This window comes from Castor canadensis, chromosome 4 (assembly GCF_047511655.1).
Source record: "Castor canadensis chromosome 4, mCasCan1.hap1v2, whole genome shotgun sequence".
NCBI classification, from domain to species: Eukaryota; Metazoa; Chordata; class Mammalia; order Rodentia; family Castoridae; genus Castor; species Castor canadensis.
The window spans coordinates 93,463,913-93,488,935 of NC_133389.1; the positions used below are offsets into that span (position 1 = coordinate 93,463,913).

The window sequence follows — 25,023 nt, forward strand, 5'->3', positions numbered from 1 at the left end:
AACTAACAGAATGAGAAGAGTTACGGTGCTACACATTTTTGTTGACTTGATATTTTCTATATATATTTTAATCCCTTTTTTCAGTGGATTAAAACACTTTGGGTTTTATTATTATTATTATTTTGGATATTTCATTTGTTTTTTATTATATTTATTTTTTAAATTATGCTTAGTGGAGGTACACTGTGTCATTTACAACATTACAATGTATCAAATACATCATACTTAAAGTTACCCCTTCCACTGCTCTCCTTCATCCCACTTACTCCATGCCTTAAGTGGTTTCAGCAGGAATCACTTTTGCATTTACATACCTTTGTACACATGTTTTGTGCCCACTTTTCTACCACCTCCCCACTCTCACTGTACCATGCCCCCATTCTTGGTTTTTAATATGATTGAATCTTTCTCATCCTAAACTGTAACACAATGATGAACTAACACTTCATCTCCTGCCCTTATCTCAAAGCCTGACATAGGGTAGGCAAAAAGCTACAATCTGTGCTCTGTGTTCCTGTGTTGCATGCTTGTACTTGCTCATTGGGCTTTGATTTATGACAAACACATTGCATACTGAAATGTAAAAAATAGGTGCCTGAAATATATTCAATTACTGTTCACATTACTTTGCTATAACTTTAAATGCATGGGGCAAAGATTAGAGAGGTTTTGGAAGGGTGTTTGGGAAAGGTTTTAGAGAGGTTAACAAGTATGAGTCTAAAGCTAGGCACCAGTGACTCAGGCCTATAATTCTAGCTACTTGCCAAGTTGAGATGGGGAGGATTGCAGTTCAAGGCCAGCCCAGGCAAGTAGTACACAAGAGCCTATCTCCAAAATAATCAGAGCAAAATGAACTGAAGGCATGGCTCAAGTAGTACAGGGCCTGCTTTGTAAGTGCAAAGCTCTGAGTTCAAACGCCAGTCCCACACCCAAAAAAAAAGTAAGACTTTTATGAAATGTTGGTTATATTCAGAGGGAAAGACTTCAAGATTTGTTATGATAAAAGAAATAGTCACTCAGTGCTGGACCTGAGTAATTATATTCTAGGTTTCTTAAAACTGGGAATTAAGGACCAAGTATGGTTTGACATGCCTATAATCTGAGCTATTCCAGAAGCATAGGTAGGAAGATTGCAGTCTGGTAGGAGAATTGCAGTCTTGCCAACCTGGGTAAAAGTATGAGACTTTATGTGGAAAACAAAAAACTAAAGCAAAAGGGGCTGGGAGCATGACTCAAGTTATAGAGTTCCTTAGTTCAAACCTCAGTACCACCAAAAGAAAAAGAAAAAGAATGAAGATTGGAAGTTGTTTAAGGACACCGTTGTCTGTAGTCTTTCCATTATTCTCTCCCTGAATAAAGGGTTCTATACTGAGTTATCACTCAATAAAGGCCCACTAGATTGGACAAAGAAGATCAGGGATTTTTATCCTGATTTCTCTGGTGGTCTTATTTTAAATGTAACTATCTTTGAGCATCAATAACTGTGATACATTCTAACTATTTTAAATTTACTCTCCATTGTTTTAAGCAACCAAGCTATCTTGTGAACTTGCCTAACAGGTGTGTGAACACTGCTGACAGTGAAGGTGGAGCAGTGGATAATAACCTGTGCAACCAGGATGAAGCTCCCTCGGAAACCCAGTCCTGTTCTCTCCTGTGTCCCAATGAGTGTGTCTTGTCTGAGTGGGGACCATGGAGCAAATGCCCACAGGTAATTTCTCCTTTTTTAAGGCCTAATTTTTCCAGTGCTGCCTTTGCTGTTTTTCTCCATACACTTACAGTGCTGCTCTCCAAAACCTTCTTCTAGTAGCAGGAGAAAATAACTTTTCCCAAGAAAGATAAAAAAATAAAGAAAAACCTTTTGCAAGCCAGACTGAGTAATTTAAAATGGCATTGCTTCCTCCAGGTCCTTTTTTTTCATGGGAACATGAACAAGGAAAATGAGCCTGTAATGATCACACTAGGATTTGACAGCATGCCCATTGTTCGAGGGGTCTTCTTTAGCACCAAATGACTCTCATTATAATGTCTTGGTTCTGTTCTATTTTTATCCTAGTGGAATCAATTATATCTTAAGCGCTCAACTCCACTGTGCAATTTTGCTTCTGTTAGTGGTGATCTGTTTTTGCATTTTGCTGTATCCCTAAATACGAGGTGTTCTTTTACTGTTTCTGCTTCTTCCAAAGCTGACAAAGAAAAGTCAAAAACAAAAAAACCTCACAACTTCCTTAAGTCCAAAGCATTTTCCTATATTTTTCTTCTTCTTTTTTAAATGGAAACAAAATAGGAATATGGCGGCTAAATATTCTTCAAGTAACATATATCAAAATAATATTTCCAGAAGATAAAAGCTGATATTTTAACCTTCTGTTTCTGAATAATGATTGGCAAAAGAAAATCAGGATTAGGAACATAGTAGATGAGTTCAAATATTCAGAATGAAAGAGCTAGGATACAATAAATTCAACTGTTTACCCACAAGTTGTGGAATATTATGTAAATCTTTCTATAGAAATGGAAAATATCTTTGAAATCAGTTAATAGCCTACATTTTTCAATTTTTAATTACCAATTCCTTTTTAAGTACTGCAACCTAAGAGATTTCCTCATCGTATTATTTTTTATTTGTTGAGTTTCTCTGAGGGCAATACAATGTGAAGAGAAGCTAATAAAGAATAACATGTACAAAAGATGCTTTTACTACTAGCTCTCTTATTGTGTGTATAATTTGAGTGTAGTGAAAGTTAACATTTATTGATGACTGATTTTGAGCAAGGCACATGTAAGAACTATTTTCTTTTGTCCATGCCCTAATCCTTCTACTTTACTATTTTATTTGTGTATTGTTCAGCTGAAGAAACTGATGCTTAGAAGGCCTAAGTAATTTGCACAAAATTCCACACTTAATAAGTGATGAACTTAGATGGATCTTATTCTGTCTGGTGAAGTCAGAGCCTTTGATCTTAATGCTTGGCTCACTTATTTGGACGAATTAAGGTAGATTTAGACTGAATAATTCTCTTTTTTTTTTAAATGGAATGTTTAAGAGCAAAGCAACTTGTTTCATCTGTCTGTGTAGCTTTTTTATGACTGAGTACACATTTTCACACTTTAGAAAGTATGCTAACATACTCTTTGTTAGTCAACCTATAGAAGAATTAGCAACCAAAAGTTTAATTAAATGTAGAAATCATGAGCTTTCTCACTTCTTGTTCTAATTTATTTAGAGAAGGCGCCATTGAGCTCTAATCACTTTGCAATGAAAATGTTACTCTCTTAAGTAAAGGCATCTGGCCACAGGACAAAAATTTTTATTTTATTACCTTTGCAGAAGGTTGTGATAGCTTGGCAATCTACATTTATTTCATTAGGGTGGCTCTTTTCTTTAAAGTTTGTTTTTCCAAGTGTAATCATTCTATTTATAGTTTTGAAAATTGGAAATGGAGAAAATATTTTTACCTCCTTTCCTGTGTCTGGGAGATGACATAGACAGTTACTTGTCAGCAAGAAATGAGAGGGTTTTTCCTTCAACTACTTATGTACTGTCTAAGTTAATAATAATAATACTCTAACCACAATAACATTCTCTGAGCAGTCTTATGTAACGAACACTGCTGAAACTATGTAATGCTGAGAGTCACAGCAACTCTGTGCTAATGCCCCTCGTGTCTGACTAAGCCCTGGAACTTTGTTCTCACTCTTATGCCATACTGCTCTGCAGTATAAATGAAGACTCCAAAATGGAAACAGAAATGGTAGTCAGTTCACACCTGATTATTTTCATTATATCTAGATATGTCGCACAATTTTATCAGATTGGAAGGTCATAGCATAATGCTCCAACATCAGAGGAGCTTAATTAGTGCACAGTGATGATGACCACAAAGGCAGGAAGCATTATGTCTGAAGTTTAATTAGCATTAAATGCATATTTCCTCAGGAAAAGAAAATACTGACTCCACAATTATCCTTTATTGTATGTGCTGATTTAAGGAGTCTACTATACTGCCAAATTCTTGTTGTATAGTATTTAATATGTCATATGTTCATGGAACTAATTTATTAATTTTGGCTGTATTTTCCCCTCCTAAGCACTTCTTGAGAGTCAAACACATAAATAACCTTAGTATGTTTTAAGTATGATTATGGCATGTTAAACTTCTGAGTTGCAAGAAATGAGGACAATGACAGCTAATTTTTCAGATTGTTTAAGGATTACAGATCGTATGTATATTTAATATAGTATTGAAGAACAGGAGGAGAAAGAGGAATAAAAGAAAATGAAAGTGTCCCCTTATATTGTTGATAATATGGTTGGGAAATGAGATACAGCAGTATATTTTTAAGCTATGCAGAAAAAAATCTCTCCACCCACCCACAAAATAAGTTGATCTTACAGAAAGACAATATCACTCCTTTATTAAAATGTGACTTTTGTCTAATTAAATAATAGTTACCCCAAAATAATCCATCTGGGAGATACCTTTAGATAACTGCGTTACTGACCTGGAAGTCCTTGACAATTGCAAACTATTTAGAAGAGAGAACAAGACAAAGGCAATAAAAATGGTAGTGGGACCATTTAAAAACTGTATGTAGAAGAAATGAAAACCATATGGAAAAACATTTTATTGATTTTATATTCTTGTTTTGTCCTGTTCCCATAACACACAGTTACATCATTTAATTTTTTACTACAACTTGCTCACTTTTCTACTTTTCTACAATGTTTTAATTTTTAAAGAAGCTCTTGGAATTGTGTATGCAAAAACCTTAATAATGTTTCCCATTTAGGGCATGTTTTTGCATATGTATCTATAAATGTATGTGTGTAAGTGTGTGTGTGTATGTACTTAAATACATACAAATAAATGTGTACCTACATATTTAATTGCTCAGTATTTATTATACAATATTCTCTTTTTATTCTCATTTTGATCCTAATCCTACATACTTCAAAATTGTGTTGAGGTGTATTCATTGAATCACATATTCTCCAAGAGAGGTTTATGAATTTCTGGATTCCTGATTAAGGAGTATATTTACTATTTTATATGTTTGAAAGAGTCTTTGGTTGTCCTCATTTATGCTACCAATCCCTTCTATAGAGTTCCATGAAATAAAATGTTTTCTATTTATGACTCTCCTTGGAGGTTTGCCAAAGGAATTTGTCAAACAATAATATTGACACGAGGAAGCAAAGGTGTTGGAGATGAATTTCCAAACTGATATATATTTTTCAGAAGTCAGACATTGGAAATCCTCTCAGAAAGGTGGCTTAGGTTTATAAAACCTATAGAAACCTTCATTGATTCACTAGGTGTAGCCAGGCATTTCCTCCCTTATGAAAGGGAAAACAAGAGATTCACTGAAGAGTGGTCCAAACAAAACCTTAGGATGACTCAAATCTTGGTATTGTCACCAAGACAACCTCTGAGGAAGGATCACAAAGGATGTCTTTGCAAAGAAATTACATAGAGCTTAAGCTCAGTAGAATCTGTATTTGATCAAAGCCTTATTACTGTGCTTCCAGAATGTACTTTATTTCTTTAATTTACCCTTTTCTCTAGCTCTTTTTATGTGCAGGATTCACCTGTGAAAGCCAATGCAGAACACTGCCATTATTTCCTCAGGCAAAGACTACTTTAAAAGAGAAAGAGAAATGCATGCCAGTTTCCTGATGTGATCCATAATTAAGCATTGAGGTTAAGAAAAATTTCTTTCATTTTTTTTTTATGGTGCTTCAGCATTATTTTAGAGAAAGGCTGTGAGCAGTGACATTTTATTACTGATTACTCAGTGTTTTTAGCACTTAGCACCACCTTTATAAATCCTGTTTCAGGGAAGCAATTTGCCCCAATGTTTAGTGCTAGTGTTTAGCTTTAAGCACTTCTTCAGCCTCTCCTAGCAGTCTTTAACAAGCAGATGGCAGCCGGTGTTTGTCTCTGGAGGACATGTCTAATGGTCAAGACCCTCAGGAAGCTTAGTGCTCTTTTTTGACACACAGTTGAAAGCCAGAAAAGGAGAATGATAATAATTTTCTATAATCTGGATGGTAAATTCTGGTTTTTTTTGCTACATTGATATTGGCACTTGTTAGAAGACAATAGTTTATTACTCCAGGGTTTGCAGGGAAGTGGTTATTTTTTTAATTCTGTGTGCAATAAGATGTATTATTACTTAAAGCCAGTCTTATTCCCAGATCCATGAGGCACTGCAAGAAGGGTTACCTCATTTTATGCATTGGCACAGAAAATGAGAATCTGATAAAAGCAGTCTCTGGGATGCTCCAGTTTCTGAAATTTAGTATGCTTGTTATCATTTTCTCATATATAGTTTGAGTTCTTTGATTCTCAATATCATCAATTTGGAGTATAAAATAAGGAATCCATTGCTCCCAAACTTCTCCTTTCTTCCCCAGTCCAACTCTACCTCTGTCTCTACTTTATAATAAAAATTCTCAGTTATACATAGTATAAAAAGCTCAAAAGATTGGTCATTCTTTCTCATTTTTCTTCCCCTCTTTTGCAGTTCTACATCTTCAGATTCAACCAAAATCTTTTCTTGAAGATCAAAAATATTTGAGAATAAATATTGTATTTGTAGTGAAAATGTACAGACTTTCTTGCCCTTATTTCCTGAACAATGCAGTGTATCAACTATTTACATAACATTTACATCATATTAGGTATTGTAAATAATCTAGAGAGGATATAAATTATGCAAGATGGTGTGCATAGGCTACATACAAATGCTGTGCCATTTTATGTAAGGGACTTGTGAATCCATAGATTTTGGTATCCTTAAAGTGATCGGTTCTGGAGCCATTCTCCTATAGATACCCAGAGAGAACTACATAGACCACATTTCATATCATTTCATTCATAAAGTCATCTACAGATCATCCTGGGAGATAATGATTAAACTAAAAATCACCACAATATTTTTGATACTTTGTAAGAAATGGATTTTCACAAAATTAAAAACATGATTCTCAAACACCATGCCACAAGTTCATTAACTTTACTATTATTATTATTTTTGTCGTTGTTGTTATTGTAGTATGGGGGTATAATGTGACACTGACAAAATTTCTTATGATATCTCATAGTTGAATTCACTCCTTCCATCATTCTCCTTTATTCTCTCTTTCCCTACTCCTGGGATAGTTTCAACAAGTCTCATTTTTCCATTTACCTACATATGCACATAACATTTTCATCATATTCGCCTTCCTATACTCTTTCCTTGTATCCTCCCCCCCTCACACTGGTGTCAATCCCCTAGACAGGACCTGGTTTGCCTTCCTGGTCTCCATTTTTGTAAAAAATAAAAAAATAAATGAATGACATTTTTGTTTGTTTAAGGTAGATATACAGGGTGTTTCATTGTGACATTTCCATGAATATATGTATTATAACCCAAATTGGTCCATCTCCTATATTTTTCTCCTTTTTACCTTAGTCCCTTTCTTATGGTGATTTAATCAGGTTTAAAAATTCTATATTCATACTTACATAGCAAGTGCACCAGTCATATTCACCTTTTTAACTTCCTTTTATTACCCTCCCCCTCTCATATGTGACCTCTCCTTAGCATGATCTGTTTTTCAAAATATTCCTTGTATTAGTAATAGGTCTATATTCCACATATGAGGGAAAACATGAGGCCTTTGGCTTTCTGAACCTGGCTAGCTTCACTTAAGATTATGTTCCCCAGTTACATCATTTACTTGCAAACAACAAAATTTCATTCTTCTTTATGGCTGAATGAAATTCCATTGTATATAAATACTACATTTTCTTAATGCATTCATCAGTAGGGGGGTTCTTGGCTGTTTCCATAGTTCACCTGTTGTGAATAAACATGGGTGTGTAGGTGCCTTCATTGTAATCTAACTTACATTCCTTTGAGTATATCCCTAGGAGTGGTATTACTACATCATATGACAGTTCTATTTTTAGTTTTTTGAGAAGCCTCCATACTTTTTTCCATAGTGGTTGTACTAATTTATATTCCTACCAACAGTTTGTAAGGGTTCCCCACATCCTCACCAACATTTGGTGGTGTTTGTGTTTTTGATGATATTCTGACAGGAGTGAGGTACAATCTTAACATGGTTTTGATTTACATTTCCTTTATGGCCAGGAAGATTGAGCATTCAAAGAGAAGTGGAGAAGACAGAGAACTTTCACTTTTAGCAATGATGAAATATCACTGGATATATTTAGGTTCCCAGTGTAAGCAACTTTCAAAAGACCAAATGCATAAAACCACAGTTGTCAAGCAGTGGACAATTAGCAGGGGACCATGCTCACTGTGGGAAGAAAATCAAACGAGATGAGCCTTGCTATCACTTTCTATTTTCTGACACATTCCTGATGGTGATGCAAGGAATAGGATTCAGCAAGACCATGGTGTATTGCCAGAGATGGGAGCTGGAATTTGAATGCCAAGATAAAAGATGAAAGAGCAAGACAAAGAAATCAAGATATTTGCATAAGGATCATCTTGAATTTTTGATGAAAATTAATATACATATGCATAGAATGAAACTCCCTGAGTAGAGGCAACCAATAATGTCTGGGGTGCTGTAATGCATAGCTATTCAAAGCTCATAGAAACCTAGGACACATTTTATTTTATTTTTAATTTTTTAAAATTATTCATTTATTCACATGTGCATACATTGTTTGGGTCATTTCTCCTCACTTTACCCCTCCCCCATTCTTTCCCCCTCCCTCCCTCTTTTTTAGGAAGAACCTGTTCTGCTCTTCTCTCTAATTTTGTTGAAGAAAATACATAAGCATAGGGAAGACAAAACATTTTTGCTAGTTGAGTGAAGGATAGCTGTACAGAAATATTCCTTGCATTGCTTTCATGTACACATGTGTTACAACCCATGTTGATTCATCTCTAACTGATCTTTACAGTGGTTACCGATCCCCTTCTCATGTTAACTTCTGTTGCTTTAAGGTTTCTGTATTAGTTCTTCTGGAGTGGGGACATCAAACCTTTTCATGTTTTGGGTTTTCTACCTGTTCCTATATCTCCTGTATGTGGTCTCCGCTTGTCATGTGATCCAAGTCCAACCACATTGCTGCATTTGCCCTAGATCTAAAGTTCGATTATGAGGGAGAACATATGATTTTTGGTCTTCTGAGCCTGGCTAACCTCGCTCAGAATGATGTTCTCCAGTTCCATACATTTACCTGCAAATGATAAGATTTCATTTTTCTTCATGACTGAGTAAAATTCCATTGTGTACAAGTACCACATTTTCTTGATCCGTTCGTCAATAGTGGGGCTTCTTGGTTGTTTCCATAACTTGAGTATTGTGAATAGTGCTGCAGTAAACATGGGTGTGCAGGTGCCTCTGGAGTAACCTGTATTGCATTCTTTTGGGTATATCCCCAGGAGTGGGATCGCTGGGTCATATAGCACATCTATGTTTAGATTTTAAGAAGTCTCCACATTTTTTTCCAGAGTGGTTTCACCGGCTTGCATTCCCACCAGCAGTGTACAAGGGTTCCTTTTTTCCCACATCCTGGCCAACACATGTTGTTGGTGGTGTTTTTGATGATGGCTATTCTAATAGGTGTGAGGTGGAATCTTAGTGTGGTTTTGATTTGCATTTCCTTTATGGCAAGAGATGGTGAGCATTTTTTCATGTGTTTTTTGGCCATTTGAATTTCTTCTTTTGAGAAAGTTCTGTTTAGTTCATTGCCCATTTCTTAATTGGTTCATTGATTTTAGGAGAGTGTAGTTTCTTAAGTTCCCTGTATATTCTGGTTATCAGTCCCTTGTCTGATGTACAGCTGGCAAATATTTTCTCCCACTCTGTGGGTGATCTCTTCAGTTTAGAAACCATTTCTTTTGTTGTGCAGATGCTTTTTAATTTTATGAAGTCCCATTTGTCCATCTTTTCTCTTAGTTGCTGGGCTTCTGGGGCGCTATTGAGGAAGTCTTTGCCTATACCTGTTACTTCCAGAGTGTTTCCTGCTCCTTCCTGTAGTAACTTCAGAGTTTTAGGTCTGATATTTAGGTAGGACACATTTTAATTCCATGTAGCTGGATAGAGATACCACATGTTCTTAATCCATTCATCAGAATGGAGCATCTGAGCTTTTTCCAAAGCTTGGCTATTGTGAATAGTGCTGCAATTAAACATGGATGTGCAAATAGCTCCATATATCCTGGCTTATACACCTTCTCATATATATCCAGGTGTGGTATCTCTGGATCATATGGTATAGTAATTCTATTTTAGTTTTTGAGGAACCTCCATACTGGATTGCACTAATTCGCATTCCCACCAACAATGTATAAGGACTCCTTTTCCTCTACTTCCTCACAAACATCTGTGGTGTTATTAATGATAGCCATTTTGACTGGAGTGACTATCTTAATGTGGTTTTGATTTGCATCTCCTTTATGGCCTGAGCAATTCTTCATGTATTTATTGGCCGTTTGTACTTCTTTTGAGAATTGTCTATGCAGTTCATTTGCCCATATATTCAATGGGTTGCTGATTCTTTTTGGGGTTAGCTTTTGGATTTCCCAATTATTCTGATTATTAATCCCTTGTCAGATGTATAGCTGGCAATGATTTTCTTCCATTCCATAGGCTGTCTCTTCAGTCTAGTGACTGTTTGCTTTGCTGTGCCAAAGCTTTTTAGTTTGATGCAGTCCTGTTTCTCTTAATTATTGAGCTATTGGAATTCTATTCATAATGTTCCAGTGTATTTCCTATTCTTTCCTGTAGTGGTTTCATAGTTTCAGATCTTTCATTAAGATCTTAAGGTAAACTCTAATTTAAATTATAATAAAGTAAATTCTATGTAATATATCATTATTTTCATTGGATCTTTCTGTCCTTCCCAGCTTGATAGATTTGTAGTTAATATTAGACTAATTGAAAAATAAATGTGGAAGGTTTAAGTATTTTAGTTTTATTTCTTTTCTTTCTTATTTCATTTTTAGTTACTTATTTATTTTTTTGACAGTACTGGGATTTGAACTCAGGGCCTTGCACTTGCTAGGCAGACACTCTACCACTTGAACAACACACCAAGCCCCTTTTGCTTTTAGTGAAATTTCCAATATGCTCTCAATTTTTGCCATGGCTGTCCCCAGGTGGCAATCCCCCTACCTATGCCTCCTGCATGGCTGGGATTATAAATGCACACTAACATGCTTAGTTTAGTTTTGAAATAAGGTTTTGCTAACTTTTTTTGCCCAAGCTGGTCTTGAGCTTTGATGCTCCTACATCCTTAGTATCTTATTTTCTATGAACTAATTTTTGAAATGTAGAAAATGATTCATCTTCAACATTTTAAGAACTATCTGGAGCTGGAATATTTTCCAGCTCTCTCTTTCCAGTTTCTCTCATGATGGTGTTCTTTTGAAATTTTGCTCATTTAGTCAGTTTTAGTTATTTCTATTTTGCACAAATATGGCATAATTATGCTAGACCTACAAAGTTGATTCAGATAGAATATATTTAATTTTATCTTAACTTATTCAGTCTCATGACCTGTGATTGGCTCCTTTTCCATTGTCTGTGTGTTTCCAGCATTTTCACACCTCTTTTATGAGGAGCCCAAGAGTACTGACTCTTGTACTGTCTGCTTAAATTCACATAGCTTAAGTACATCTTTTCAATGTTTGAACATATACTTTCCCATCATTTATTCCTCTTCTTTTTTCTTTAATATATCTTCTTATTCTTAATTAAAATTATAACTTTGGCTGGGCCACAGTGGCTCATGCCTGTAATCCTATCTACTTAGGAGACTGAAATCAAGAAGATCATAGTTCAAGGCCAGCCCAGGCAAATAGTTTGTGAGACCCAATCTCCAGAATAACCAGAGCAAAATGGACAAGTGGTGTGGCTCAAGCAGTAGAGCACCTACTTAAATCCCTGAATTCAAATCCCAGTCCTACAAAAAAAAGGAAAAAACCTAAATTTTCATAGTTTAAAAGAAAAAGAAAACCTGAATATTTATTTTTATTACATTTTATTCAGAAAGATTTTACCTCCATATATCTATTTGACATATTTTCTCTTTTTGAATCATTGAAATATCTTAAGCATGCAGAAAACTACATAGACTAACATTAATAAACTTTAATATAAAACCTCCAGCTTTGTAAATTTTTAAAAATTTATATACTTTATTTTTTAATTCAATACTTAGGTATACAGCTTAGTGAAAATTTATGACCTTTGCTGTGGAGGTTTTTATGTTAAGTTCATGCTTAGGCATTAGTATTTATATATTTATTTATTTTTCTATTTATTTATTTTTTATTTGGCTGTACTGGCCATTGAACTTAGGGCTTCTTGCTTGCTAGGTAAACACTCTAGTACTTGAGCCACACCCCCAGTCCTTTCTGCAGTTTTGTTTGTTTTTCAGGTAGATTCTTGTACTTTTGCCTGGGCCAGCCTCAGACTGTAATCCTCCTACCTACAGTCTCTCTTACAGTTGTGATTACAGATGTGTGTCACCACTCCAGACTTGTTCATTAGGTTTGGGTCTCACTAACTTTTTGACTAGACTGGCCTCAAACCAGATCGTCCCAGTGTCCACCTCCTGAGCAGTAGGATTACAGGAATGAGTCACCATTTTCTGCCTTCTTTTTTGCTTTTCATATATCTAGCTGTTGCAGTAGACTTTTATCTTGTTCTTACAAATTTTTGTGTTGGTTTTTGGTATTTTAAAGAATATAACTGTGTCATCTCAAATACTGCCTGTCTTGATTCTAATGTATATGTATGAATGTGCATAGTTTTTTTTTTCTTACCAGACCTCATTTAGCTGGACAGAGCTAACAATAGCTATGACAATTATATACTCCTGGTTATTGCCTATCCTTGTTTCCTCAGTTTCAAAGTGAGGCTAAGTGATTCACAAATATGACTGTTAGACTAAGATAATTCATAATGTTTTTTGGCTCCAGGGAATGAAAGAATAAGAGTAGATCTAGACTAAGACCCCCTAAACTGTCACTTATGTTAAAATTACAGAAAATAGAGGGGTTATTATCAACTTTTGTGTCCATATCTTTCTTCCACAGTGTTTCTGATTGTTTTCTTCTGCTGTCAGTACCTGTGGTTCCTTTTGCACTTGTTTCCTTATAGTTCCTGAGCGAGTCTCACTATGGTCTCTTATTCAAGTCTTGGGAAGACCTAGATCACTGGCTCACATGTTTATTATGGCTAACGCTTGGCAGAACATTTTAGTACAAGCATCTAATAAAAGACAACACAACGTGAGGCACACTTAGGCCTGGTCTCCACCAAAAGACCCAGCCTGATAGTTGTTTTCTGAGATGACTCACGGTCAGATGAGACTGGCTGGCGTGACTTACTTAGCAGGTGCTGGTATATGAACTATGATGACATGTTTCTTTGTCACCTTTGTTATTCCAGGAAACATAGTCTAATCACTCACAGTGAATTATATTCCTTAATGTAGCATTTGGTTTTCTAAAACATATGTTAGTGTCTGGATTATATAATTTAACACATTAGTGCTTTTGCATCATAGATCTATAACTGAGATTGACTTCAAAGTCCTTTTTATGTATTGATATTATAAACTTGCAATTAGGATATCTCAGTGCTACAAAATAAACTTTGCATCCCTCCCCTCATGCTTTGAAATAGTTTTCCAAGCTAGGAGAGTATATGATGCATCACAGTATGAAAGAAACTGTGAAACTGGACAGTTTTGGTTGGAGACCATAGATCATTTCCTTAGTCTCTTCCAGGCTGATCAGTCCATTCAGGATTTCAATTATCCTTGTTAATTATGGTGACTGAGTTTTTTGATACATGTTTGAAATATCCTTGAGGAAGAGTCTTTTTTGTATCTGTGATCACATCTGCTTTCATATTGTCTTACTGCTTTTTCTCTTGGTTTGAATTATCACAAGTTTACTTTAGTGATTTAATTTTCAAAATTACATTTGATGATCAATTTCAGTTTTTAAAATTTTGTTTTCTAATACATTATCTTTGTTCACCGAACTCATCGGCCTAGTTTCCTACCTAGTGTCTTAAGGCATATATTTTTCTAAATAGAATAAAATGCTTTTAAAGATACTTACTATGTTTTGTAGTAATGAAGCTATTAATGATACTAATTTACCTATGATGCCATTTTGGCAGGATCATGTCAGCTTGGAGTGGTACAAGACTCACACCCTGAAATTTTCATTGTTTTCTAAGAGGCCCATCAAGATACAAATTTCATTATTTCTTGAACAGTTTTACAAAATGTACATCAGTTTTTAAATTTCAAAATTTCCTTGTTGTTTAAGCTTTTTATTTATTCACTTTTACTTGCTTTAAAAAATATATTAAGGATTCTTCAGGAGCTTGGTGTATGATCACCATTTGTTAATGGTTCACATGCCTGAAGAAAATAGTCACTGTTTTTCTTAGAACAAATATATATTGAAAACATCAGCCCTATTTATATTTTTAATATTGTTGTGTCGTTATTTGCCATTAAACAATTTAAAAGTTATAGACTACCAACAATCTACTAGAGCATATGCCTGCAATTATATTTCTGTCAAATTCTCCTTGCTTTTATAGTAGTGTTTCATTGCTATTCTTTGGTACCATGTTACCTAACACAATAACGTTTATAAATGTTTGTATCCATAAGGTTCAACTGATATTTTTTTCATCATATGTTTTTCCTTGAATTCTGTTTTGTCTGACAAATTGTTGTTGTCTTTATGTGTGTGTTTATATATCATCACTCACTTTTTGTTCATTTTTCTCTCTTCCTTCTAATGAGGAAAACATGTATTACAGGTATAGATTGATTCCTTCAGCTTCTCAGAGGAGTCTTTAATCATATTTTAATTATTTCTGGTGTCTCCTATATTCTTTAAAAAAGGAACTTTGATGTTTTTATTGTTTCCAGTGGCTTTATGGACTATATCTTATATCTGTGCACTTGAGTAATATTATTATTGATTAGATTTCATTTTTATAAAAAACAGTATAGTTCTCTGCATACAAATTCATAAACAAAATATTAAATTATACTGGTGTAATTATGAATGGTGAATTAATATCAGACATTTAGTTTGTTTTTTGTCCACCTCAAACTTTCTATCTTGGTTGATGTAACTTGAAATTGGTGATGTAGATGATATATATATATAGAGAGAGAGATGTTCACATAGAAAATATTAATCTTTTTTCTTTTTCATTAGACTATTTTGCCTAAAAGAATGAAGTACTCTTTAATTGCTGCATTTGATTTATGAAAAATCACTCCAAGCAAGTTGGAATAATACTTTAATCTCTGTTTACTTCATTGTGATGAAATTTCAAGTGCTTTAGTGTATTTGAAGACCATAGATATTATTTCTAAGTCACAACTCATTCTATTGGATATATCTTTATCCACGCTGCATTTTCCAATTACTGACTATAATAAGGTTTAGAGCTTTATAAATCCACTTTTCTTTCCAATTCTAGGAAACTAAGTTTTTAAAGATGCATAAATTTCATATATATATATATATGTATGGAGAGAGAGAGAGAGACAGATTTTAAGGTTGATGAATTTTTATTTTTCATTTGTTTCATTAACTACCAAACGCATAAAAATATAAGCCAATTCCACCATACTACTACATGATCTCTGATGCTAATTTTCAATTTATATACACAATTTTCCATCCATATTTCTCCACTATCTGCTTTGAACTTCATGTAACTTCATACACCCTTTATGTCTGATTTCATTAGTTTAACATGATGTCTAGAAGGTCACATAAAAGGAAACACAGTGTTCTTTTATGTGTAGTTTCTTTAGATCAGCATAATGTTTTCGAGATTATTTTGGAAAGGCTCACAGGTTGTTCCTTTTGGTGCTAAACAATATTGCATTGTAGGAATATGGCATCATTTATATGTTCTCTTGCTAAAGGACATTTGGGTCACTTATAGTTTAGGGTGATTCTGACGATAGCTAATGGGAGTATTCAGTGGAAGTCATTTTGTGGATATGGGCACCCATTTCTTTTAAGCATGCATTTGGGAATTGGGTAGCTAAGTTAAATGATAAAGTGTATTAGAAATATTCAGACAGTTTTAAAAGTTAAAGCAGTAACATTACTTCTAGCAACATATTCAATTCTAATAAAATATCATTACATTTAATGTTTTCAATTGTGTTTTTTCCTTATTAATTTAACTATTCTTATAATTGCTCAAGCATTTGCTTATTTTAATAATTTGGGTTTTTTATTCATAATTTTAAATATAAGTCCTTTGTTAGATATATGCAATGTTAATATTTTCCCAATTTATATCTTACCATGTTTTTACATTCTTTGCAATGTTTTACAAAGAATTTTGCAAAATAATATTTTGTTTTACTTGAGGAACTTAGTTTTCTGGATGTCCAATTTATTGTTTTATGCTTAATATAAAATTTGTCCTAAGAAATATTTACCTTACCCAAGACCATAAAAACATTCTTTTATATTTTCACCTAAAAGTTTTATATGTTTACTTTTCACATTTACATATCTATGGTCTATCTCAAATAAATTGTGTGTGTGGTATGGTTTAGGAGTGTATTAGGTTGAATTCTTACAAATGCGATAATGTGATGTTTCTTTTTTTCTTTTTTTTAGAATGGAAAAGGTTTTTTTTGTATTTTTTTATTGTTGTACTGGAGGTACATTGTGACATTTACAAAAGTTCTTACTATATATATTCACTCCCTTCATCATTCTCCTTTTTCCCATCCCTCCCCATTCCTGAAATTGTTTCAACAGTTATTAACACATTGTTAAGTGTTCCCAGGAGTAACCGATAAAGTAATAGAGATGCGGTACTGAAAAAGGAAAGAAGCCAAGTGAGGGTGCCATTTCAAGTGAAGTCCCGTATTAAGCCTGATCTTCAGAGAATCTCCAGAGCACCAAAGATGTCACTTCTAGAGGCAAAGAATCTAGGCTGTGTCTCCTACCACTAGTATTTCATTAGCTTCAAGATGCCCTTCAGGATGAGGGGGTGGTAGTGGTAAATATTCTAGATACTTTTTATTCTCTTTATGGTTTTGGAAAGGTGGGATACATTCCCAAAAACAATCACTGGAGAGACCAGGTACAAGTCATTAGCAGCAAATCATGCAGAGCAGAGAAAATAGTGCTCAAAGCTGGTGAAAATATCAAAGGGAATCTGGATTGGGTACCAAGGATATCTTCTAGAGGACTGATGCTCCTCACTCTCATATAGACAGCCTTTTTCTCTAGCATCATTTGAAAAGATCTTCAAGTTGCGCTTTTTGCCCTCATAGACCATCCAGTGATAGTTATGAAGGTGTCTCTTTCTAGACTGTCTGTTCTGATCCATTGATCTATTTATCTATCCACACATCTTAATTACTATAGATTTAGATCTAAATTCTTATAAATCTGTTCATATAAATCATCCAATTTCTGTATTATTTGAGATAATATGTATTTGAGAAATATGTGAGATAAATGTAGTCACTATTATGACATTTATTACATATTTTAGAATTGAATTGGCAGTATCTCACAGCAGTCCTGCTGTATTTTTATTGATATTGCATGGAATCTATAGATAAATTTGGACAAGACTGCTTTCTTAAGAATAGCTTTCCAAGCCATGAAGATGATATATCCTTTTATTGTTAAGCCCTTCTTTAATGTTTTTAGCAATGTTTTGTATTTTTCAAAACAGAGATCTTGCTTATCTTAATTTTTTTTTTTACTGTGCTTTCATGCTTTGTAACATTACTGTAAGTGAAATTGTTTTGCTATTTTCACTTTCCCATTGCTGGTTAGTGCTGTGCAAATATTAAATTAATTTAAAAAAATCTTAACCTTATCTGTCACTGCAATGCTAAATTTGCCAGTGTCAAAAGCACTTTTGTTCTGTGGAAAAAATATTTTTCTAGTTTTTATGAGATGGACTCCTTTCTTTGAGATGTTTCACCACTCAAGTATACATCATGACCTCAAAAATCCAGATCTTTCTCTTTGCTGTATTTCTTTTTTTTATCTACCTATTCTAGTGTATCGGTATTTACTTACAAGAAAATGTGAAAATGTTACATGTTCTCCTTTTATTTTTCAGTCTTACGTTTCTTCTTTCTCTACGTCATCTTCTCACGGGCAGTGCTGTGACTAGCCTGCTGTAGTGGGTTTCATAAACCTTAGCATAATTTCTATCCTATTTGTAGCACATGACCTTTGATAGCCCTAAAGTGGCCCATTCTAGAAGCCAAGGGAGGGATGTTTTCTCAGAGGAGTGAAGTCACTTAACATGGAAAGATGCTTCCTGTTTTCTTATACTTTAATTCGTGCTTTTGTACAATTCTAAATTAACTTCTGTTTAGATCAAAAGTTTTTCAAATATGGATCTAAAAAACTTAAATTAGACATTTTACTGTGTTTATACACACATCTTTCACTTTTAAACAGAAAATTAACTCCTTTTATAGATTAATACCTCTTTTTTGCTGGATGTCTTAAAATAAGAGTAATCTTATTTTAAAAACATTTTGAATAGACATGTGCACTCATTTCCATATATATTAATGAATATAAATACATATACATGTAAATAAGTTTACATCCATCACAAATGTTTAATTGATCACACAAAACTTTAAAAAATAATTTTTAGTTTATTATAAATTCCTTTAGGTGAAATTAGGCTTTATAGATAACAATTTAATAAATTTAAATATTAAGTATGTTTTAGGGCACTTTTATATTGTTTGGTACTTTTGAAGATATATATTACATAGTTCTAATCCATAAAAAGCTCAGTATTAGCTAGGTATGGTAGTTCATGCCATTATTCCAGCACACGGGAGGCTGAGGCAGGAGGACCCTGAGTTCAAAGCCAATCTGGGCTACATAACAAGATCCTGCCCTAAAAAACCTAAATAAATGAATAAATAAATAAATAAGTTCAATAGCTTAGTGAAGAAAAAAGTTTTCACAAGTAGCAAAAACCAAATGCAATACAAAATAGTCAAATGTATTCCAACCTTTATGTCTTTTTTGAGGTAAAAAAAAGGAATGAAATTATTTTAAGTTAGAGATATAGAGAAAGATGCCTGGTAAAAGTCATAATCTTGCAACTATGGAGAACACAGAGAAAATCACCAAACACAAGCAAAAAGCATGAACTCATACTGGCTGATACAGCATGCTTCATCAACAGGGCTGAGATTGCCTTACCTATGCATTGTGTCATCAGCAACAAACTACAGGAGTTCACTTAAATGGGAACAGGTAATGAAAGACTTGAATGGTAAACTAAGGAATTTTTTTGGATTGTCAGTACATAAAAATAATATGTTTTGAAAACTGCACACTTTGTAAAAAAAACTCTATCAAAATATTCCTTTAATTACTTCATTTAGCTGTGTGCTTAAACACGATCTTCTGATTGCTTCTGAAACCAAAATGTTATAATCATGATTAAGCACACTCTGACCAAATATCAAACAGTTATAGCTGTTTCTCCACTTGGACTTATCTTACATTGAGATAAAAGTATTTCAGTCAATTTCATCAAAGCACCACAAATTGCATAAGTGTAAAAGTTGAACTATGATTCCCTAAAATGAATAAGTTTCTTTTATTTCTTCTCTCTCTCTTCTCATTTTCCTCCTCTTCCTTCTCTTCTTCCTTTCTTCTTCTAGGTTTGAAGTACCATGGCTTAATAGCAGAGTAGACTGATCAGCACATTTTCTCCTTTATTACTGTGTGTTTCAAATTATTTTCAAAGGTTTGAAATGAAATAAATGAAACCAGATGATTACATATAAATTTAAGATATGCTAGAGAATGCACTTTGCAATAAAAATGATAGTTTATGAGGATATAATAACATTTGCTCATTGGATTCACGAAGAGTTAAGAAACCATTGTACGGCATTTTACCAAAATGAGCATCATGAAACTTGCATTTCAGGAAGCCAAGATTCCAAAGTCAGAGCTGTGATATAATATGGTGTGTAGTTTTGAAATTTTGTCAAAATGGCAGATATTGTACTAGTGCATTGTTGTAATTAATAAAACAAAATACTGTTTCCATCAATGATCAAATGGAACATGGAAATGGATTTTTGGTTATAGTCTTTGTTTTAATGACATTTTGAATAATGGGGTTCTGCCTATATTATCAACACCTGTATAATTGAGTTTTTATTCCTTGGCTCTAAAGCACTATTTGTCCATGGAATTCTCTGATGTCCATCAAGCCAGAGAAATGGATTTTAGTGCTTGGAAACAGTCTTATTTGTGCTTAAAATGTATTCATTATATAAACTGAGCTAGGTTTCAAAGCCACTTACTAATTCAAGAAGGTACAGTGGGCAAAAAAAGAAAAAAGAAAAGGAGCTTTTTTTTTCAGAAGATAGTACCTGTTTTCTACAAGGTAGAAAGGAGAAAAATAGAAAGGATGAACCAATTCGGGTTATAATACATATATGCATGAACATGTCACAAAGAGACACCCTGCATAGCTATCTTAAACAAACAAAAATGTATTGTTTTTTTACAAAAATGAAGAACAGGAAGGAAAAATAGGCCCTGTCTTTGGAGTTGGTACCAGTGGGGAGGGGATATAAGGAAATGGTATAGGAGAGTGAATATTGTGGAAATATTATGTACACATGTATGAAAATGGAAAAATGATACTTGAAACTATTCCATTAATGGGGGAGAGGGGATAAAGGGGAATGATAGAGGGGTGAATTCAACTAGGATATATTATAAGAACTTTTGTAAATGTCACAATATACCCCCAGTACAACAATTATAATAAAATAAAAAAGACAGTATTGCTTGCAGTTATCTTATCACTACAATAGAATGAGAGCAATCAGTTAAAGTGTTTGTATAGAATTAAGAAAACTTGGGCTGGGGATGTACCTCAGAGACACTATTTGAAAAATTAAGTAAAGCAAAACTGTATAGGAGGCTGGATCAGGTGTTGGAGCACTTGCCTACCAAGCACAAAGCCCTGAGCTAAAAATCCAGTACCACCAGACAAAACAAAACAAAGAGATTTGACCAATGGCCAATGGCTAAGAAACCAAACACACAGTAAGCAACTGTAGACATTCACAAGGGCAAAGGCCATAAAGTGAATGAAAAGTATTGTGTTTCAAATATAGATAATTCCACTTTGGAAAACTCAGTTATCCAAATTTGTACAAAGGAAATATACTCTGTATAATAGTTTCCAAAGGAAAGATCTGCGAAGCATATATGGTTTGCATGGTTGTAATTCAATTATTTTGAATCAAAGCTATGCTGTGTTAGTAAAATATTAACTATTAGCTGGGTGTGGTGATTTATGCCTGTAATTCCAGCTACAATGGAAGTTAAGGCTGAATCACAAACCAGCCTGGGAAGCTTATGAGATGCTCTCTCAAAAACTATAAAAAGTATAGAGATGATACTGGATAGGGTCAACCAAAATGTACAGGAGACACTCAAGAAATTCCAAGACAATAAAAATAGAGAATTTGAAAAAGCAAAAGAAGAAATAAAGGAAACCATAGAAGCACTGTATAAACACCAAAGTGAAAGAGAGAACACAATGAATAAATGGATAAATGAACTCAGGACAAAAATAGACAACAATAAAGAAGAAAACTGCCAGGATATGGAAAACCTCAGAAAAAAGAACGAAACAGACTGCAAAACAAAATGGAAGGCCAATCCAGCAGAATAGAACAAACAGAAGACAGAATCTCAGAACTTGAAGATGAAATGGTAATTGAAGGAAAAACTGAAGAACTATTAATTAAACAACTCAAGACCTGTGAAAAGAAAATGCAAGAACTCACTGACTCCATCAAAAGACCAAACTTGAGAATCATGGGCATCGAAGAAGGAGAAGAGGTGCAAGCGAAGGGAATGCGTAATATATTCAACAAAATAATAACAGAAAATTTCCCAAATCTAGAGAAAGATATTCCCATACAAATGCAAGAGGCCTCCAGGACACCAAACAGACCAGATCAAAATAGAACTACTCCACGACATATCATCATTAAAACAACAAGTTCAGAAACTAAGGAAAGAATATTGAAGGCTGTAAGAGAGAAAAAACAAGTAACATACAAAGGTAAACCCATCAAAATCACAGCAGACTTCTCAACAGAAACATTAAAAGCAAGAAGAGCATGGGGTGAGACCTTCTGGGCACTCAATGAAAATAACTTCAACCCCAGGATACTCTACCCAGCAAAGCTATCATTCAAAATAGATGGAGCAATAAAAGTCTTCCATGATAAGCAGAAACTAAAACAGTATGTGACCACAAAGCCACCATTACAAAAGATTCTGCAAGGGATCTTGCACACAGAAAGTGACACCAAACTTAACCATGAAAAGGCAGGCAGCACAAAACCACAGGATAAGAAAAAGCAAGACAGTAGAGAGTAACATCAAGTTAGGTACACACAATCAAACCTTCAAATAACTAAGACAACTAAATGGCAGGAATCACCACATACCTATTAGTACTAACACTTAATGTTAATGGACTTAATTCACCCATCAAAAGACACCGTTTGACAAAATGGATTAAAAAAGAAGATCCAACAATTTGTTGCTTACAGGAGACTCATCTCACCGACAGAAATAAGCATATGCTTAGGATGAAAGGCTGGAAGAAGATTTACCAAGCCAATGGCCCCCGAAAACAAGCAGGAGTAGCAATACTTATCTCTGACAAAGTAGACTTCAAACCTATATTGATCAAACGAGACAAAGAAGGACATTCCATACTAATAAAAGGGGAAATAGACCAAAAGGAAATAATAATCATCAATCTGTACGCACCCAATGTCAACGCACCCAATTTCATCAAACATACCCTGAAAGACCTAAAAGCATATATAAACGCCAACACAGTGGTTGTGGGAGACTTTAACACTCCATTATCATCAATAGATAGGTCATCCAAACAAAAACTCAATAAAGAAATCCAAGATCTAAAATATGCAATAGATCAAGTGGACCTAGTAGATGTCTACAGAACATTTTATCCAACCTCTACACAATATACATTCTTCTCAGCAGCCCATGGAACCTTCCCCAAAATAGATCATATCCTAGGGCACAAAGCAAGCCTCAGCAAATATAAGAAAATAGAAATAATACCGTGCATGCTATCTGACCACAATGCAGTAAAAGTAGAACTCAACAACAAAAGTAAAGACAAAAAACATGCAAACAGCTGGAAACTAAATAACTCATTACTTAATGAAGAGTGGATCATCGATGCAATAAAAGAGGAAATTAAAAAGTTCCTGGAAGTCAATGAAAATGAAAACAGAACCTACCGGAACCTATGGGACACAGCTAAGGCAGTCTTGAGAGGAAAGTTTATAGCCATGAGTGCATATATTAAAAAGATTGAAAGATCCCAAATCAATGACCTAATGATACATCTCAAACTCCTAGAAAAACAAGAACAAGCAAATCCCAAAACAAATAGAAGGAGAGAAATAATAAAAATAGCTGAAATCAATGAAATAGAAACCAAAAAAACCATACAAAGAATTAATGAAACAAAAAGTTGGTTCTTTGAAAAAATAAACAAGATCGACAGACCCCTGGCAAACCTGACTAAAATGAGGAGAGAAAAAACCCAAATTAGTAGAATTAGGAATGCAAAAGGGGAGATAACAACAAACACCATGGAAGTCCAGGAAATCATCAGAGACTACTTTGAGAACCTATATTCAAATAAATTTGAAAATCTTAAAGAAATGGACAGATTTCTAGATACATATGATCATCCAAAACTGAACCAAGAGGAAATTAATCACCTGAATAGACCTATAACACAAAATGAAATTGAAGCAGAAATCAAGAGTCTCCCCAAAAAGAAAAGTCCAGGACCTGATGGATTCTCTGCTGAATTCTATCAGACCTTTAAAGAAGAACTGATACCAACCCTCCTTAAACTGTTCCATGAAATAGAAAGGGAAGGAAAACTGCCAAACACATTTTATGAAGCCACTATTACACTTATCCCAAAACCAGGCAAAGACACCTCCAAAAAGGAGAACTATAGGCCAATCTCCTTAATGAACATTGATGCAAAAATCCTCAACAAAATAATGGCAAACCGAATTCAGCAACACATCAAAAAGATTATTCACCACGACCAAGTAGGCTTCATCCCAGGGATGCAGGGGTGGTTCAACATACGAAAATCAATAAACATAATAAACCACATTAACAGAAGCAAAGACAAAAACCACTTGATCATCTCAATAGATGCAGAAAAAGCCTTTGATAAGATCCAACATCATTTCATGATAAAAGCTCTAAGAAAACTAGGAATAGAAGGAAAGTTCCTCAACATTATAAAAGCTATATATGACAAACCTACAGCCAGCATTATACTTAATGGAGAAAAATTAAAACCATTCCCTCTAAAATCAGGAACCAGACAAGGATGCCCACTATCTCCACTCCTATTCAACATAGTACTGGAATTCCTAGCCAGAGCAATTAGGCAAGAAGAAGGAATAAAAGGAATACAAATAGGTAAAGAAACTGTCAAAATATCCTTATTTTCAGACAACATGATCCTATACCTTAATGCCCAAAAAACTCTACTCAGAAGGTTCTAGACATCCTCAATAGCTATAGCAAGGTAGCAGGATATAAAATCAACATAGAAAAATCATTAGCATTTCTATACACTAATAATGAACAAACTGAAAAAGAATATATGAAAACAATTCCATTTACAATAGCCTCAAAAAATATCAAATACCTAGGTGTAAACCTAACAAAAGATGTAAAAGACCTCTACAAGGAAAACTATACACTTCTGAAGAAAGAGATTGAGGAAGACTATAGAAAGTGGAGAGATCTCCCATGCTCATGGATTGGTAGAATCAACATAGTAAAAATGTCGATACTCCCCAAAGTAATCTACATGTTTAATGCAATTCCCATCAA

General features: G+C 34.1%; 1 protein-coding gene across 1 annotated transcript in view; it reads left to right on the top strand.

Annotated features, from left to right (window-relative positions):
* The window catches only part of Thsd7b (thrombospondin type 1 domain containing 7B), an 809,913-nt gene that overhangs the window by 710,933 nt on the left and 73,957 nt on the right, over nt 1–25,023 (top strand). The window contains exon 17 of the mRNA XM_074070650.1: nt 1,561–1,711. Coding sequence (XP_073926751.1) covers nt 1,561–1,711 — 151 coding nt within the window. The remainder of the gene's footprint in view (nt 1–1,560; nt 1,712–25,023) is intronic.